The 19,435-nt window shown below is 38.0% G+C and overlaps 1 protein-coding gene across 2 annotated transcripts in view; it reads right to left on the reverse strand.

Moving 5' to 3' along the window:
- LOC309690256 (coiled-coil domain-containing protein 148-like) overlaps positions 1–19,435 on the reverse strand; it is a 44,259-nt gene that overhangs the window by 21,514 nt on the left and 3,310 nt on the right. The window contains exons 2-12 of one of the 2 annotated variants that reach the window (XM_082507222.1): positions 18,989–19,077; positions 18,455–18,576; positions 14,174–14,277; positions 12,882–12,973; positions 12,631–12,782; positions 11,420–11,515; positions 10,718–10,890; positions 10,046–10,184; positions 6,798–7,004; positions 1,711–1,851; positions 125–243 (exon numbers count right to left, since the gene is read on the reverse strand). In XM_082507222.1, coding sequence (XP_082363348.1) covers positions 125–243; positions 1,711–1,851; positions 6,798–7,004; positions 10,046–10,184; positions 10,718–10,890; positions 11,420–11,515; positions 12,631–12,782; positions 12,882–12,973; positions 14,174–14,277; positions 18,455–18,576; positions 18,989–19,043 — 1,400 coding nt within the window. In that variant the 5' untranslated portion in view covers positions 19,044–19,077. Of the gene's footprint in view, positions 1–124; positions 244–1,710; positions 1,852–6,797; positions 7,005–10,045; positions 10,185–10,717; positions 10,891–11,419; positions 11,516–12,630; positions 12,783–12,881; positions 12,997–14,173; positions 14,278–18,454; positions 18,577–18,988; positions 19,078–19,435 lie in introns of both variants that reach the window. The other variant, XM_082507223.1, reaches the window with a different exon arrangement.

Raw genomic sequence — 19,435 nt, forward strand, 5'->3', positions numbered from 1 at the left:
TGACTAAAAACATGTCATGGCTGTTTTGAGTAATTCAGAAAATCTAAGGGTTCTGAGCTGCCTTTAACAACCTTGATGCACTTGGCAGCGCTGAAAACTCAAGGTCCCATGGTGCAACACTCACCTCTCCTTATCTCGCTTTGCCTGTTCTTCCATGACGCTTCTTAGATTAGCAAGCCTCTCTTGATCCCTCTGCTCCAGCACTTCTCTCCTCTTCTGCTGCTTTAAATAAAACTGTCTGACCTGGGGGAAAAAAATCAACAAAGACTAAAACTGAACAAGAACAGTGGCTACACTTCCACTAAGTTGACTCCCACGGAAACTCTTAGGATCATCATGTCCTATTGATTGAGACAGAGCAGGAATCAGATAAGTGTAAATAGAGAGAATGAGATGATATTTCAACGTCTGCCAGACTATTGTGCTAAATTATATGGAATCCAATGAGGCCTAAATGTTCTCATTAATCAGAATGTCTCAGGTTGCCTATACTCACCTAGCAGACCCCTGAGGAGAAATTTAATTAAACAGTCAGACATACACACACACACACACACACATATTCTGGTCTGTCGTACCTGTGGGTTCAATAACTAAAGTGAATAATCAAAATACCCATGTAATTATATCCACAATGTGCTTTCAATTTGATATCCATGCATGCCCACAATTAAATCATTCAGATTCTGGAGCCATAAATGGCAAGAAATTTGAACGCAGTGAATTTTTTAAAAAAAACCAAAAACCCTGCCATGGCGGAATTATTCTTTTATTTTATTCATTCCTAAAGTCCTTAAATATAATGCATTTTTATTTACCCAAAGAAACTCTATGGCATTTCTAGTACTTCTAAAAGAAAGAGACAATTACTTTCAGCGGTTGTTTTGTAGGCATTCAGTGATATTTCATTCCTTGAGAAGTCATTCATACACTCATCTGTTCATACACATGAAAAGGTTTTAGAACGAGCGCACATACAAAATGATTTGATGCTTTCAATACTGTACTGAAAGCATCAAAAAGCATGAAAGCATGAAATCAATACTGTAAACACTCATCTAAACCTAAACTAATCCCCATTGTCTTCTACATAGTTGTCCCTTGTTTTTGATTGGATGTTTGCATGTTAGTGGATGGAACGCACCATAGTGAAGCATAAGAATTCATACTCATTTTATCCCAAAAGAACAATTAAAGTTGGCCTTTCACTTCCACATTTTTATTCTTGGCCTTTGCTGGGGCAGTGTTGCATGAGTCACAGTTCAAAGAAGTTCCTCTTTAACACACATATGGTCTTGTGTCTGATGCTCAGTTCATCCTGTGTACTGTCTTAAAAAAGCTACTTTTAGCTCCTCCTTCCTGAAAGCTGGCCATAGTAGCAAACTTCTCCTGATTGGCTGCCCTTCACAAACAGCAGAGTTGTGTGCCTGAGATGACCATATTAAGGATCTCTGCTCTTATTGTTATGATACAGTTCAACAGTAGAACAAAAATATCTAAAGCTTTGAGCTTTTGGCTTTAAGGAATTACTCGCACAAAACACTAACCAACCAAAAGGTAGCATTTATCATCTAGAAAAATGCTTGCTTTAATAAAATATATAATATAAGCTAAGGTGAAACATGCAAAAGTATAGACATTAATAAGCAAATGTCCCAGGATTTAACAAACCTATAACGACATTTGTTATAAGGGTGGAGAAGTGTTTACTGTTTCTTTCTGCTGCAACCTGATGGCGGCGTCCTTCTCTCGCTCCCTCTTTAACCTCGCCTCTTCTTCCTCTTGTTGTCTGGCTGCTATTGCTGCCTCAAGCTTTGCTAACTCCTCCTGCTGGGCTCGCCACTGCTGCAACTACAAATACACATGCAGACACACATAAGGGATGAAGGAGAAAAGAAAAAGGCAGATTCTTGTCTATTAGCAACTGTTTGGAAAGAATTACTCAGACGGAGACAACCAGCTGCCAAATTGTGGCACGAACTCCAGAGGAGGTGCCAAAATTGCTTTTCACACTTTTCTAGATCCCCCTCAGGCCCCTCTAAACAATGAATCATAAAGAAAACCCTTGCGTTTGAGGCCTACACTAAAACAAAACGTATCCTAGTGAGGAGAATGGCATCCTCATTCTGCAATTTAGATTAATTATATTTACACAGAAGCTCCTCAAGTTAAAAATGTAGAGATTTTTCAAGTTTTAGCTGAGAAAAAAAAGAAAATCAATAGCAATCCTCAGTCACCCAGCTAGATATTTGGAAAGAGACTGTCTTAACTTTTCAAACACACACATAGCCACAAACATTTGCTGGGGAATGAGTGACAGGTTTGTTATGCAGCAGCCTCTCTGTGGCATGCCGGGTATTGAAGTGTTGAATACTGACCAGGCACACATTATCACCAGCAATATCATCAAGTTAATCATACATGATGTCTGCCTGAGAGAAAGCAGCAGCTGTGAGATTGAGAGAAGAATTTAAACACTCCAGCCTCTAATCCACTTCTATTTAGCAGTGCTAAAGATGGAAATACAATATGGTTATTCTTTAGAAAACTCTCGCAAATACAATTAAAATTATTTCCTGCAGATGTTTTGAGTTCTCAGTATTACTGAACCTGGAGAAGTAAGAAAATATTTATTTATTTTTGCTTCTGGACACTTTTTTAAAGTTAACTTTTCTTTTTTTTTTAATTAGTACCAGGGTCTCTACTATCCTGGCATGTACTTTCCTCTTCTTCATTCTTGCCTCATAGCTATGTGCGCACTTGCTATTTAAACAGTTTCCATTATTGCTTTGTTTAGTACAATCCTGTGGTTGTGAACGGTCACAGTAATAATTTGAATAACTTCTGGTGTTCACATAATCAAACGCTTAAACCCATGCAAAAAAACAAATAAATAAATCATTTAAAAAATGAAATTTTGGCATATTCTGACAAGTTACCCAATATAACTTTAGTGGGCATATTTTCTCAGCAAAACAAGTACACATAATTAAACTATCCATCAAGTTCAATCAGTCAAAATAAGATACCTGCAAAATGTATAGAAAATCATATAGGCAGGTGTGTAGGGAGTACATATATTTTGATACACTCAGGTCACACAACAATGAAATGTTTCTTTAAAAACTCCAAGATTCCCAGTGTCTGAATGTGTTTTGTAAGACTTCTTGTTTAGGCAGGAATGAAGAGGCATTTTAGGTAGCACAAAGAGAATAAAATGGTCATTATGTACAGTCTACAGTAATTTGTCACTGGAATCTCATTTTCTGTGAATTCAAATGGAAATGGGAAACCATCCTTTTTCATGGTAGCACAAAAAAGACTGCAGAGATGTCAGAATAACAAAAGAATGATAGTCTTTTTATCGGAGCACTGCAGCTGGCTCAAAGCTTTTGTTAATATCACTGTACAGTTAAATGTCTTTTGTCAGCCGGCATTGCAGCAGCCATCATAACTTTCTATTGCAAGTTATTTAATATATATAACAGCTGATGGAAGCAGATTAGGCTTTAAAAAAATCAAAAACCATAAAATCATCAGCGCTGTAAATTACTGCAACAAACAGAAGCGAGAATAGCATTACTCCTTATTATGTGGGAACACTCTGCTGAGTGACGTTAATGATACATGAAATTTACAGAATCTTTTAAGGGACAAGAGCTGAAGTCCATTACAAGATGACAAAAATGAAACTATGCAATTATTGTTGTATTTTTACACCCAAGACAATGAACATTTTCCTGAGTTCCATAACAGGTACATCACTGTGCAAAGGAAAAATTATAGACATATGCGTAATTAACTCCTCAGAGAGTTGTCAGCTGAGCCACTGTGGAGCCCACACACTGTCTCAACTCCACAGTTGTTTTCATCTGGCCACCAGAGAGACTCGGCAGCCACTAAATGACTGACTCGATGACAGGCGATCTCCTCACACAGAGCCTAGAGAATATCCTGATTACTGTAGGAAGACCACATAAATAATGTGGCCATAAGTTAATCTATAACAGTGATGTTTGTTTGGTAAAGTACTCTGGAGATAAGGTGGGAGGGCGGAGAGAAAAAAAAAGAGTGCTGGCTATAAAAGAAAACCTCCGGTTTTGTGAAATCTTTCTTTTTTGTTTGTAGTGCCGCTTGTCCTTTGGCCTGCTCATCCCTTTCCCACCTGAGCATGTTGCAACAATCTGTCATCCCTCCAGGCTTTATTTACTCATGTGGAAAAAAAACACAATCACTCATCAAATATGCCTGGGAGCGAGATATAAGTGGGAGGTAAAATGAAAGCAAGGACACAATAAAAGGCCGGAATTAACAGTAACACAGAGAACAATACGAGCTAATTACAAGAGCCAGAACAAACGGATGGTGATTTGAAAAGAAGAGTCTGTCTTTCAGTGATAAAATGGAACGATTGTGAGCTGGGTCTCATGCATGTAATGTTGACTAGTTATCTTAAATATCTTTTTATTTTAAAACAACCACAGCTTCTACAATTTCACGTCTGGAGCGCTTTCTGAAACTGCTATATGATCAGTAATCTCATCTGAGTGCATACATATGAGTTTAGATTGTCTTCTGTGGCATCCTTGCCCCTTCTAGAACAGAAGAGTTCAAGCAAACTCTAAAATCAATTACCCTTGATTTCTTCCCACTGCACCATTCCCTGAAGAGTGTCTGAGTGGGATGGCAGCACACAACCTCACTCACTATAATGAGGTCAGAATCTGACCGGCACTAACCAAAAACTGTCCTGTGTATGCTCTCATCTGAACCCACTGAGAAGACGAGATGTGGAAACCCAAGGAAGAAAACGTAACAAGTAGGCACTTACTCTACCGCCTTAACCAAAAAGTACCATCACTATAATCTTTCTTTTATAATTCTTTTTCACAGTAAGCTGTTTCCAAAGGGTCTGTTGTCTTTTTTGAAACTGTGCTTTTCATCCTTTTCCATCAGATTACCACTATATGGAAAAAAACAATTGTATTGTTAAAAAAAAACACAAAAAAAAAAAACCCAGGATGGACTGCTCTTGAATTATAGATCATGTTGACCGTTAGCCCTCCATAAAATATACATTTTGATTAATTCATTTATTTATATTATACTGCCAGCTCCAATATGCAAGTTTCTGCTACCATATTTTCCTACACAGTACACTAAATACAACAGGGATGACTCACAGTAGAGTCAGGGGAGTTGTTTGGATCAGAGGGAGCAGCTGCAGAAACCAAAGCATTAAAGAGGCAGACGCATCGGAAGGAGAATCCATCTTGCCTCGCTGCAGTGTCACTGCGCAGTGATGATAAAGGCGGTGGAAAGAAAGACTGAATGAAAACAAGACACCATCTGAGCCTCCACGCAAACTCAAATATGTGCACATCCACTACTTAAATTACACTCCATAAGAAAAAAATAATAACCTATTGACAGTCAGTCTTCAATTCCCCAACTTTTGCTTTAAGTTTAGGATAATGCACTTTAAGACATATCAAGTATATGGTCATATATAAAGTTGCACTACTATTTAGAAAGTAAAATAAAAAAATTGGGAGGTTTTGTTTGTTTTTGAGAATGTACTATCTTTCAAACTTTTGTATAGAAAACATTTCAACTCTTCAGTGTGACACAAATGTGAAAAATAATCTACTGGCAGGTAGCAGAAGGAAAGGAGTGGAGATCGTTATTCACAGCGCTACAAGAATATAGACTTTTTTTTAAGACCGATACAATCTTTGGTGATTTACAAACCTGATATTTTGGCCGATATTTTCTTATATTGTTTTTCCCCCATAATATTTGGTAACTGTAGCGATTTATGAGTCCTAACTAGGATGATATGAAAATGTTGTTTAAAAATAATCTTGAAAGTTGCAGAGTGCCCTCTGGTGGACAAATTATGCAACATCCACATTCATAGAACAGAGAGTTTCTTCCATCTCTTCTTTTACTTTTTTAATTTTCATTTATCAGTTTTAAATGCCAATACCGATATAAAGGCAAATACCAATTATCGGGCAATACACCACCCTCGCCAATATATATTGGCTGGGCTCTAGTTATTAACTATATATTGTGGTTGTTAGGATCAGGATCAGTCTCGTAACAACTTTCGAAACAAGATACCAAAATTGTGGTAATATAGAGTTAAAAACACTGAAAACAGAAAGAATTAATTCATGCCAAGAGGGAAGAATTCACAGATCTGTACAGAAAACAATCCTAGAACTTTGCATCTGCAAACCAACAGCAGAAAAACAACCTCTGTGGTGTTTTTTTGACAAAATGAGATTCGGTGTTGTCGGCTCCCACCAGCCCTACCTCATACATCAGTGTCTTATCCAAACAGCCACAGGACATAAGCAACTTGGTGCTATATCAACACCACATGGATTTGTTCACATGAGTAACTTGTTTGTTGTGCAAATGTGAACTAGCACCCCTCGGAGACAGCAACATCATGTTTGCAAGACCATTCTTATTAGCTTGTTTGCATTCACAGCCCATCCCAAGTGGCAGCTAAAGCAAGAGATGCTGTCAGGCAGCCTGGCGTAATATACAGCCTCATCAGCAGATATACTGTACACAAGCAGGCAATCTGCTCCCTCAAACTTAACACTATCACAGCTGCACATGAGATAGCTTGAAAGGAATATAGGAAAAAAGATGTTATGTTAACTATATAGCATATACTGAATATATATGAGGAAAACGTATATTCTGGCACCATAAGTAGATTTCAGTGTATCTCAAAAATGCAACAACTGAAGACTCAAAGGTATAAAAGAGGCACTAACTTTTTCTCTGAGATGCAAGTAAACGTCCTGCTGGTTCTGGCGGTCTCTGTGTAGCTCCAGCTCCTCCTGGTGGGCATGTTTTGCCTCCTGCAGTGTGACCTGGGCTCGGGCCAGGAGTTCTTCATGGTCTCGCTGCCACTGCTGGGGCACTGCTCTTAGCTGCGCCTGGGTGAAGCGCTGCAAGTCCCACACATATTCATGCTCCAGCTGGAAGAAGAATGAGAATGGACTGTGTACTGTTTGTATGTTTAACTGTACAGATGTATCAGGCACAATTATAAACAGAGTCAGAAAAAAAACCTGGAAGATGACACTGTGATCATAGTGCTTCAAAACTAAAGCACCACAGCCCAAACGGCAACTCTGATATATTATGCATCGTGTTGCACCAAATTAACAATATGCTAATGGCAAACCAAAAACTTCCCTTTGTTACTACATTCTACAATAATGGCAGCAGGACCATAGGGACAAGTCTGTGTCAGATCTAACTCTGCTGGTGTATAAAATGGTCTCTCTCTCTCCTGGCTGTGAAATGTCCTACAGGAAAACAGTTCCTTTCTGTGTGAGGGCTGCCTGTAGCTATTCATCATTGTGTCAGCGCTCACAGAGGCTGCACCACTTGGCTGCTTCATTGGAACCGAGGGAATGATATTCATCTATGGGCTAATAGTGGCTAACTGACGGTGGGAAGGCATTAGACGGCTGAATGGTTTTATTGAAAATGAGTGAGCTGACAGACCTGCCAACGGAACAGAAGCGCCAGAGGCAGTCAAGCAAATCCTGTTTATTAATACACAACTTTAGAACTTGAGGAAAAGCCCCCCACCTGCTTTGTTCTTCCCTTTCTCTTTTTGCCCCTGCCTTTACTGTGGTTTGAAGTAAAGACTAAGCATGAGCCTTTGAGATATGTGCATATATGTTTGCATGCTTGTGCACAGGCTTGGGTGCACTTCAGCCATTGCACTCACAGTTTGTGTGGATGTATCCACAGCACTGTGCCTGCAGTATACACTTAGAGTGTAACACCACCTAGTTCAGCTGCTGCATTTACATTTCCTCTGCAGAGTAAGGTTTCCTGGAGGAGAATGTGAAATAAATAATGGCCATATAAACTCAGAAGTACAAAGAGGTATGAATAATTTTTACTATTAGCATGGAATATTATTATTACTATTATATTAATATTATGAAATCCTGCTGATTCTCTGCTGGTACAAAGATAATAGACATTTAATTGCCCCATCCAGCAGAGGGAGATGTCCACTTATAGCTGGCTGGAGTACAACCACCTGATTGTGAAAGTGACATGCTGGTTTTACTTTAGGTCACCCAAAAATACAAGAAATTACCATATACAGATTAAAGTGACACTTTTCTGAGATAGGGATAGCCACTTGGATATCAACTGAAGGCTATGGATAAACTACTGCAAGATATGATATATTTAAAATATCTCGAGGTTAAAAGAGAAAAGTAATAAACCTTCTACACTTCCCCTATTTTCCTTCGGATATTTTTCTACAGGATCAGAGGAAGAAAAAGAAGAACTGCAAGAAATTGCAAACATTTAGGCTGCTTTTATCACCAAGGCTCTTCAATTGTTACATACCACAAACCATTTGTCTCACACCTTCTATTCAGCTAAAATATGACTGACAAAAGCAACAGAAAATGACGCTATCATCCTAAAATGACTGCACAGAGATCAAATTTAACGGCAGGTGAGCAGAATACCATAGCTCAAACAAGAACAGGCTTCAATGCTCTAAAGTGAAAAACAACATAAGAAACATTAGGGCTAAGATGCTGACTCCATAGAAATATAATTAAATTGTGATTAAAACGCTAACTATAGAATTTCCAAGTCACCAATTTGTCTGGAGTGCTAATGGGATTTCGTGTACAAATACACGCAAAATATCACAAATCACACACATGCCAGTCACAATTCATGTTTTCACTGGAAATGCACACAGGCAGAGCTGAGTTCAGCTAGGGGGACCATTTTACTAGTTTGCTGGATATAATCAAAGACATACTTGTTCGGTTGATTTCATTTAGATATCAGATAGAGAAAAAGCCAAAAACTCTGAATAAAATCAAGATTTCTTTTTTCCACATGCTGATAGCAGAATTGCATTTGTGAGTGTAATCAGAGAGGTTTCAGCAAATCAATCTATAGTTCTCACTGATTATCCTATGCACGCAAGCCAGTCTAATTATGACTAATAGCTGAATTAGTCCAACTCTGGGAATGTTTCTGGGTGAGGGGCATGGAGAAAGACATCTCTCCTCCTTGCAAGACTCCCCTAAGGCTGAACGATCACAGCTCTAAATGCAGCACCCAGCTGGAACTGATATGAGGACAGGTCTCTGGGTGATGGTGAGGACGGAGAGAGGGTCTGGCGGTTGTCATGGTGATGCTAGGCGGTGGCGTGAGCAAATTGTCCACAGTGGGTGACATGGCATATCCTGCAGCGTGCTGAGCAGATCATTGTCCAGGCTTATCTATGTGTCTCACTGCTGGGTTCAGGGTACTAAGCTACATTGATCAGGGAGCTTGGGACTCACACTGTGGGGCTGCTTCTCACAGGGGAGTAAAGTACATTTTTAGATGGGTGTGTGGGAAAGTTAATGCCTTAATTTATGGTAAATGCATGTAAGAGAGCATGTATGTGTGTGTTTTGTGTGTAGTAAAGAAAAAAGAAATAATAATAAAATGATGCTTGGTGGAAAGTGACCAATCATTCAAACCTGGGGACCAATTTACCCAAAGATACATTTTAGGCTTGAGCAAGGCACGTGATGCTCAGTTGTTCTGTGGTCAGCACACCAGACTGTGGTTGCACAGGTTGGCTTCAAGGAGTGACTCTAACTGTATGAGGAGGAACAAGACTTCTTTTCAAAGGTGATCATTGCTTCACCAGATTAATTACATTATACTACAACTATTTATTTATTTTATTTTATTTTTGACTTCTGCTGCTATTAATGTTATGCCACTACTATTCTAGTTAATAAAATGTCATAGAATAGTGTAAAAACCAAAAATATACTCAATTTACTCTCATAACTTGTAGAAAATTAATGCAAAATGTCTTTACATATGAAAATATCAACCATCAAATTTTGTACATTTAGAGATTTTTACCTATTTCCTGATTAGAACAATAGCTGGCTTTTCTGTTTGTCCATTTATAAATAAATTTAACAATTAATTCAGATTTTTCCCCTAAAGTACTTACCAGCTCTTGTCTACTTTTCCCAGGAAAGAATCTCAACAGCATATCCATGCAGAGGGCTCTGTGGTTGGGTATGTCATGAGTATACCTAGACACTGTGAACGTAAAGTGTTCATGATCGTGCTCACACCAGCCACAGAACCTGAAACAATTTCAACACAAACAGTACATGATCAGAAAGGAAAGCACTGCAACAGATAAGCAACACTACAAAATTGTCTTTCTCTACCTTCATTTGACTGCATTGCATTTTCATATAGTACATGCAGATAAAAAGCAGTACTGTGTAACAATAATATAAAAGCAGCTGTATGTAAATAAAAATCGAGCTCTGAAGTAGCTTGGAGATATTGATATAATCACTCTCCTGGTGAGAAATACGTATTTAAAAGGTTGTTTCTGCAGGGTGAAGTGACTATGCATCTATATGATTTTAATATCCTGTTGAGTTCTTAATCTTTCATCTTGACCTGTCCAGTTACAGCAGAGCTCTGCTCCCGCATGTAATTATCTAAATGAAAGGCTGAAGATCATTAAAAGCCTATTTCAGCCACCTATTTCACGTTAGCGGTAAAAACCAGCGATATATTTCATCCAGCAATGCGTAAAAACATTGAATTATGCAAATAAGGGGAAAAAAGCAAAGCTTAAATCTTCAGACATCTTCAGACATACCTGTCTGTCCTTTGCAGTTGTTCTTGGAGGCTCTGCAGCCTGCTCTGGTATCTCTCTGATAGGGAGTGAAAGGCTTCGATCAGTGAGTCCTTCAGCTCTGGATAAGGGCAGTCTGAATTCAAAACCTCTTCTGGAATGTTCACCAAATTATCTGAAGCACTAGTGAGATATTTCTGTGAAGGACAATATGGCAATCCTTGAGGTTGCCTATAGACTTTTTATGTGCTTGATATATACAGTTTTACATAAAAGTTTGGGATAATCATATATTTTGACTGACATTTGAAATTAATACAAGCAAACACAACCCCTCAAGCAGGGGTTCAAAAATTAATGCTGTGGACGGGTGTTTGGAGAAAACAGGGAGAAGCATTTCCTAAAACAAACATCTTGCTAACTGTTAAGCATACTGGTGAAAATATTCAGCTTTGTGTTCTAAATATCAACATGTTGGATGCATATCTCAGTAGTCAGTTATATAAGCAGAACTGTAAAGAGGTTACTGAAGAATAGAACGATGACCCAATAAACGTCTAACTTAGTTCAAAATAAATAAACAAAATATTCAGATGGAGCAAACTTTGGCATTCCCTGCATAATGAAATGTTAATTTCCTCTCACGACACACTGTAGCACTCACTTATTAAGGTGAAGAATATGCTATTATCGACAATGGAAATTTCTCTGCATAAAATAACAAACCTCCAGGCCAAGGCCTACAATCTCTCTCTCCAGGTCCAGATACTCTTCATCAAAGTTTGCAATAATGTCATCTTGTTGTGCTTTGACAAAGTTTATCTGTTGGTACAAGAATGAAAACATAAAAAATGTATTAAATACAGTGTTAGAAAACAAACATGCCAGTTTGACCTTTTGTTGTCAAGAAAAAACAAAATGGTAAAACAGAACTACAAATCTTGCTCTGGCTACCTTGGAAGTCCTCTGCCACAAACAACTCTCTCTCAAGATATTTATATATATTTTCTTTCGGTCATCTAAATTTATGAACTTCTGATAGACTGCTGCAATAATAGAAAATCACTAATTAGGCCTATTAAAACTGTAAGAGCCTAATTAAAAGGAGTAGTTAGATCTAAGGTAATGTTTAAGAAATATTAAGCTGTGAAGTGTTATTTGGAAGCAAAAAATACAAATATGATGTAGCTGATCCTGATTGTATTAATATACTGTTATGACTTGTTATATTGGTAGACAATATCACCCAATGTACCACCCAATTCTGTGCCAATTTTAGTGTTGTTTTTAAACTCCTCACTTTCACTCCAGGATGAAAGCACAATTATACAGCATTCAGCTTCTCTTTTTTATTGTGAGGCAGAGAAAGGAAAAGTGGTGGAATAAGAGATTGGGAAAGGAAGACAAAATGTGTGTTTATCAGCAATCAGGTGGGTAAGGGCTATGGGCCAATAAGAGAATAGGAGGCCATGGGGGGGGGGGGGGGGGGGGGGGGAATACACTTCATTCCCAGTAAGGTGTTTCTGAGACCCGGCTAACTCCTTAATCTCACGATTCATCTCTAGACCCAGCAAAAGCCTCTCAGAGTCACAGACAGAATTTATGTCTTTAGGGTCCACAGATATCTAACAAACAACAGCTTCATGGACAGCATATACTGCTGGGCACAAGGTAAGATCACTGTGTGAAAGTAAGAGATTGTAAACTTCTGTGGAGGAGCTGGATGGGCTATTTTGGTCTGGTACCTGCAGAGAGTTTCCGCTGATTAGATTTGCTTTTGAAGACTTGAAGTGTATAGACAGGAAAAAATACTGCCACTTTTTTTCTTTTTTCCCCCAATCAAGGACATATGTTGCAAAACACTCTTTTATACATGTATATATATATGGCTGGTCTTTATCAAAATCACTAAGCCCTTATTCCATATCTCACAATACCTGTTGTATCACTTGTTCCCAGTTTGATGGATGTGCAGAGAGCTGCTGATGTTGTACTTCACCCAGTCTGAAGACCAGGTCATCCCTGAGCTGATAAATAGGCTGCACAGAGTTTATCCTGAATGCCTCAATTTCCCTCTCAAGAAACAGTTCTAAAACCCGAAAACACACAGGTATACACATTAGCAGTGCACTGCTTAAACAGCAAGGTGATGGTGACACAAATGCACATAAAAAATGTAGTTGTTTACCATATTCTTGAAGAGAGAAGATGGCACTGTCCGTTATATTGTTTGGCCTGATCTGCTTTATAAAATAATGGATGTCATTTTCAGCTTTCTCTCTGTTGGAGAGAACAAATGCATTCTATTAAATGCAAACATATCCATTAATTTAAATGACAAATAATGAACTCATTTTAAACCTAAGCATAAATGATATAATTATGCAAAATGGCCTGTTTCAGAATAAGAGACTTTATTTATTTATCTATTGATGCAAGCATCACTGTAATGCAGTACCTAATAAACATGGAGTTAATGTCAGCTTCCTAACGTTATGGAGTGCTCTGTAGCTTAATCTATAAAACTATATGACAACTTATTGATCTGAATTTGTACAAGCGGCCATGACCTGAAAGGTAGCTGCTAATTATACATAACGGTGTAAAAAGTATATATTTTACCCTTAAATGAGTAAAATAAAAAAGCATGTTCTTTGCATTTGGCTTACAACAATTCCACATTTAGAGATGGCCATAAGAAGGTGAAAACTTTTTTTCATCTATCTCACACACACACACAGAGTATTACAGACTTCGCTGGTGGACTTTCTCCAAAAGTTTGACAAAAGTTAGGGGTAGGATGTCTTGTTGCTGTGAGCAGCTTCATACTGAAATGACCCACAGAGAGAGCTACAATAATTATTTGTTTCTTGCTAACATGGTTGAGATGGTTGCAAAAAGGAACAAGTAACCATAGAGATATACTTTCCTGTTTGCTTGTTTGAATCCCAAGGTACTTTAACTAGATATGTGTGGAGAGAGATGCAAGCAGTGGCACATCCTTATGACTAGGCTCATTACTGAGGATAACGCTTGTGTACATCATTAACCTTGGGTGGCTCAGACATAGTCATTATGCAGCCAAACAAGCTGCACCCCAGAGCTAGTGCTGCCCTTCTCACTTCACAAGACATGACACTGCTGGGGCCCCCAGTCCCACACTTCTGCCTCAACCCACAGAGGAACACTTTTCCTCCATTTAGTATACCCCTCTGTCTCTGCATGGCTATAACCACCCACTTCTCTCTGTTAATTTAATGTCATGGAGTCAGAAAATCAGCTTAAATATCCTCTCTTCATTTTTTCTCGGACACATTTTTTGTTTCATCTTTTTTGTGTGTCCAGTTTATTCATTTATTTATTTTTTCATGCATGTTCCTGGCTAGGCATAATGGGGCTTAAGTGGAATGTTTGCATGGTGTAATAGCAGATTCAGAAAACTGCAGCAGATAATGACAGGGAGTAATAGGGGGCTCTTACTCAGCCTTTTGCAGCCTGAGGCACTCTGTGCTCCACACCTGTCTGTGCTGCCGTAATATGGAGCTCTCCTTGGTTGCCTTGGCTGCACAGCGAGTCTTGTGAACCTATAAGATGGTTCACAAGGCAGTTAAATGCAAAGCAGGAATAAACAGTTTTCCTGGAAGCACAACATGCATTTGGCTGGAGTGCTTGCTTTTAAATGCACTTTAACTAGGAACATTTATTTCCGCCTACAATTAACTTCATCCGGAGAGATCTCTATGCGCAGTGCTTTAACGCATCAAATGTCTAGACCATTTTGAATGAAGCACAAAGCATATTGTGCACATAGTTTATACATACATCATAATGTTGCAAAGAATGTGAAATACGCAGTATTCTTATGGTTGAAAGCATTTAATCCATTTAAAGGCATGCTTCAGTTTTTATTAGCATTATTAAATCTTTGAGTGACTCATAATTCAGCTGGAACAGTGTCACTATTAATGCAAAAAAACAAAATAAACTGGAAAAAATTTGATGAAACGCAAATGATACACATTAGGCATGTTAATAGGAGAAACGGGGGAGGTAGCAGTCTTAATCTGTCATCACTTGTGGGTTCCCCCCCATAAACCCTCTTTAAAGCACTCCGTTAGAGCACCTTTAGCATAGCAACGCATTGTCTTATCAGTGTTTTTTTTCACAAAATATAATCTCACAAAACCAAAACATGGTTGCAAGTAATTTCCAGATGAGCAGTGAATAAAATGATTTGGGTATACATTCAAATGCTGTGTCTATGTGTTCAGAGGGGATTGCTGTTTTTGGATATGTTTTGCTAATGCTCATTTTATAGTAAGTCAATCTACAGTGCTCAGTTGGATTTTAGTGCAGCACTGAAATAAAAAAGGCCAAACTGCTGATATTCCATGCCTCTTCCAGGCAGTGTATTATAGGTAATTTTAATTTGCACTGGCTGTCTAATAACTCATTTGGACTGCAAAAACTGTGCCTGGAGCAAAAATTACATCACCTCATTTGTAGTCTCACTCTGCCAAATAAAACTAATCCATTAATATCTACTCTTATTAGCATTATAATAGCCATTAAATTGGTTAGCTTCCCAATCAGTTTTTAGGTAAAGGCACTTAAAACATTTTAGTGAACATTATTGTTTGCTTAAACCTAACCAAAGGAAAATTGAGGTCTTTAATTCTCATATTTAAAGTTTTTCTCACACCACATTATACATTTTCATGCATTTAACAACATTTCCTTCCATTTAATTCTTAACCCATACCAATCTTATTTTTATGCCTCTGTTAAACAAAATGTATGGCATTTTAAAAATCGCTGACATAACACTTCCTGGCTTCCAGACGGAAAATGTAAAAAAATGTATAAAATATTCAAAGGTCTGCCTGGATTACATGCCACCTTGCAAGACCCATACGAAATACCTGGATAAAAAAAATTGAAAATGGTTATTTGCAAGTCAGAAGACCATAATACCGTCGGAAAATCAACTCTGTACTTGACCTAGAATATTCTGTGTAAATTCATGGCTCACCCTTCATACATTTCTCACGTTTCCATAGATCTTTCCACAATAGGCTCCTTGACTTGTCATAAAAGAAAAAAGATTTTATGTTACTAATAACATAAAAGAGGATTTTCTTCTAACTCTGGTTCATTCTTTCTCTACTTTCTGTGAAACAAACATGTAGTAGTTCTTCATGTGCAATGAAAAGTTGCACTACTTCAAGAAAAAAAATGAGGCCATTTTCAATTTGAAAGCAGCAACACATTTCTAAAAAAGTTGGGCCAGAGCCATGTTTAGCGATCTCCTCTTTGTGTAACAACAGTATGTAAACATCTGAGGAGACCAGCTGCTGGACTTCTGGGAGAGGAATGTTGTTCCATTCTTGTCTGACGTAGGATTCTTGCTGCTCAACAGTTCTATATCTGCTTTGTCATATTTTTCATTTAATGATGTGCCAAATGATTTTAATTGGTGAAAGTTCTGGACTGCAGACAGGCCTGTTCAGCACCCTGACTCTTCTGCTACGAAGTAATGCTCTTGTAATAGATGTTGGATTGATGTGCCCCATATCATCAGGAACTGAGAGCTGATAACAAGCTGGATGATCCCTCTCTTTAGTCCAGAGGATGAAGGATGTTTTTGAAAAGCATTTCATATTTAGATTTGTCTGACCACAGAGCAGTTTAACACTTAATTCAGTCCATTTCAAATAAGCTTTAGGCCAGAGAAGACACTGCCCTGTCTGAATCATGTTACACATGGCTTGTTCTTTGCATCACAGAGTTTTAACGTGTCTTTGTGGATGACATGCTGAACTGCATTCACAGGCAGTGATTTCTATTCCTTTGCCCATGCAGAGACTTCCATGGTAGAATCATGGCTGTTTTTAATGCAGCGATGCACGTCACAGGCATCCAGTATTAATCTTCAACCTAGTCACTTGTGTACAGAGATTTGTTCTCTGAATCTTTCGGTAATACTATGTACTGTAGATGACAAGCTGTTTACATTTTATGGAATTCTTCCACAATTAGTAGACACAAATTTTTTTTCCCAGATTGGTGAACTTCAACCCATCTTTACTTCTGAGAAACTTTGACTCTCTAAGATCTCTTTTTATCCTCTGACCTGTTACTGACCTGTTGCCAAGTAACCTAATATTTTTCATGAAATACTAAAATGTCATATTTTCTATCTTCTGTTATTATTCTGTTTTATGTGATTTATAAATCATTCCATTCTGTTTTTATTTATATTTTACACAGTGTCTTAAATTCTCTATAATAGGGTTTGTATATTCAGCTCGTAGACATCCACATGAACAATGTAAAAATAGTTGTATGAGGACATTTAATTTCCTTTCATACACAATGAGTAAAAAGTCATCTTTTTCAGTTTGAAGGATTTAAACTTAAACCACAGGTATTGTTATAAGCCATGTCTCATTCTTTTTTCAACTTCTCCCTTCAGGTGTTGCCACCCTATCCTCTGCATCACACCAATTATCTGCGTGTCCTTTCTCACTACATCCATTAACCTTCGCTTTTTCCTAATACATGCACTATCACTCTTCTACCCATGGCCAAACCATCTCAACCTTGCCCCTTTTACTTTGTCTCCAAATCAGCTCCATCCTGAGCAGTCCCTCTGATATACCCTTTCCTTATGCATTTTTCATTCTTTATTGCTCCTTTTAATACATTTTGAAATACAAATCATCAATGAAATGTCATACATGAGTAAAGGATCAATAACTTTGCAATCACACAAAGGGGATTCTCCCGCAATATTGGAGACATGGAATCTGTCAGTTATGCATTTTCTTATAATATAATGTGTTTCAGCAAAAACACGTAAACATTAATATAGGTGAATCAGTAGGGAAAATGTAGCAATATTATGCCCATTTGTTGGATGTCTACCTGTAATCAAAACAGTACTGAAAAAAATATGTTTCCCACTCCTTTTTTTAGTGTTTACATACACACATATCTGTATATTGGGTAACACAGTGCACAGAGTGTAGTATAGAGCTGCCAAGTGTTTACTGTCTACTAATGCTGCCAGTCCATTTATAGAAAGCAAAAATGATCCCATGCTTGAGGCTACTCATGGTAATTTATTTACCCCTATCACATCACCAATATGAGATGTTCAAAAAGCCTGCTTTTTCAGGAGGGCCAATATGAACATAGCCTCTCTTATCTAAGTTATCCAGAGCACAGGGTTGAAGAAGCCATGGGCTATCACGATGATGCTAGAAGGCTTCTGACACAATTTACTAATTAAAACAACACAGGTCTAACAGCCTAATCTCCAGTGCCCCTAGCATTAACTTTTTGATCAGCTCATAATCATGTGGGAAAAACCACAGGAAGCCAAATGAATATTCACAGAAATGCCATTCTGTATGGCAGTGATATTACTGCTCTCTTTCATGTTGTTGGACAAACTACAAGAATTATGCAATGTCTATTTTATGCTAAATGAAATCCTTTTACAGCGTGTGGCATATATGAAAGAGTGGGAAAAGGTAAACACACACACATGCACGCACACAGATATTGCACTTTTTACTACTACTGAGGACATGCTATTTAGTTAACACTTCCTTTGATGTATAATGAGTGGTTTTATTCCACATACTCCTTTATTTGCTGCTGAATCAACGTGTTATTAAATGCAACAGGACTTTATTTTAGGAAAACACAGCTTTTTTTATTAGCACAAGGATTATAGTGCTAAGAAAAGGTTACCTTTTGTCCAATTAGATCAGTCTCCTGGCGTTTGGCATCAACAATCGCTAGTAGTCTTTTATATTCTGCCGGCTTGTATTTTGAGCTGCCAAGACCATTTTTCATTCGCACTGTCAGTTTTTCTGCATGGATGAAAACAGATGATATGGATGAATTAGGATCACTGGAATTCTTGAAAATCTCATCACTTTTAATGTCTGAAGTAAAAACTTTATGCTGACTTCAGCAAAAAAAAAAGGTTAGACAGAGGAGCAGCACCAGTTAAGCTCTAATGGATTGTATGTGTAATAAAGAAATGATTGCACAGGAGGAGGGGGATAGCAGAGACAAACTGTGTCAGACGTTTTTTTTCAGTGCTTCGGCTTGACTCAAGGAAGCAGGTGGATAAACACAAGCTGTGCCTGTGACAAAAACAACAGACTTGAAAGGCACCTGGAGAATTCGACATGAGGGCTTCAGGTCAAACCGGTTCAACAGTTCAGTAGACCACTATGTCAGAAGCCAGAATATTCCAGCCATTTTTCACTCACTTACCAACATCTTCCGTTTTAATGCTCGTTATGAATGTTTGTAGATCCTTTCCACTCATCACTGTGGAGCTTTATCTTCATGCACCAGAGTACCTTCAAAATAAATACATTAATTATTGCGCTGCAAACACATGCACAGCTTTGTTGCCTACAAAAAAAAAAGTTTGGTGTGACATTGTTTAAAATGCTAGTTAACATCAACAAGTTTTAGTGTACTGCAGCCAGTGTGTGTGTGACAGAGGTGTGGACTCGAGTCACATGACTTGGACTCGAGTCAGACTCGAGTCATTAATTTTATGACTTTAGACTTGACTTGAAAAAATGTTCTCAGACTTGTGACTTGACTTGGACTTTTACACCAATGACTTGGGACTTGAATTGGACTTGAACCGGTTTACTTGAAAAGACTTGATATTTTACCCCAAATATAAAATTTAACATGCATATTATA

This window comes from Aulonocara stuartgranti (genome assembly GCF_965226115.1).
Source record: "Aulonocara stuartgranti genome assembly, chromosome: 16".
Classification (NCBI taxonomy): Eukaryota; Metazoa; Chordata; class Actinopteri; order Cichliformes; family Cichlidae; genus Aulonocara; species Aulonocara stuartgranti.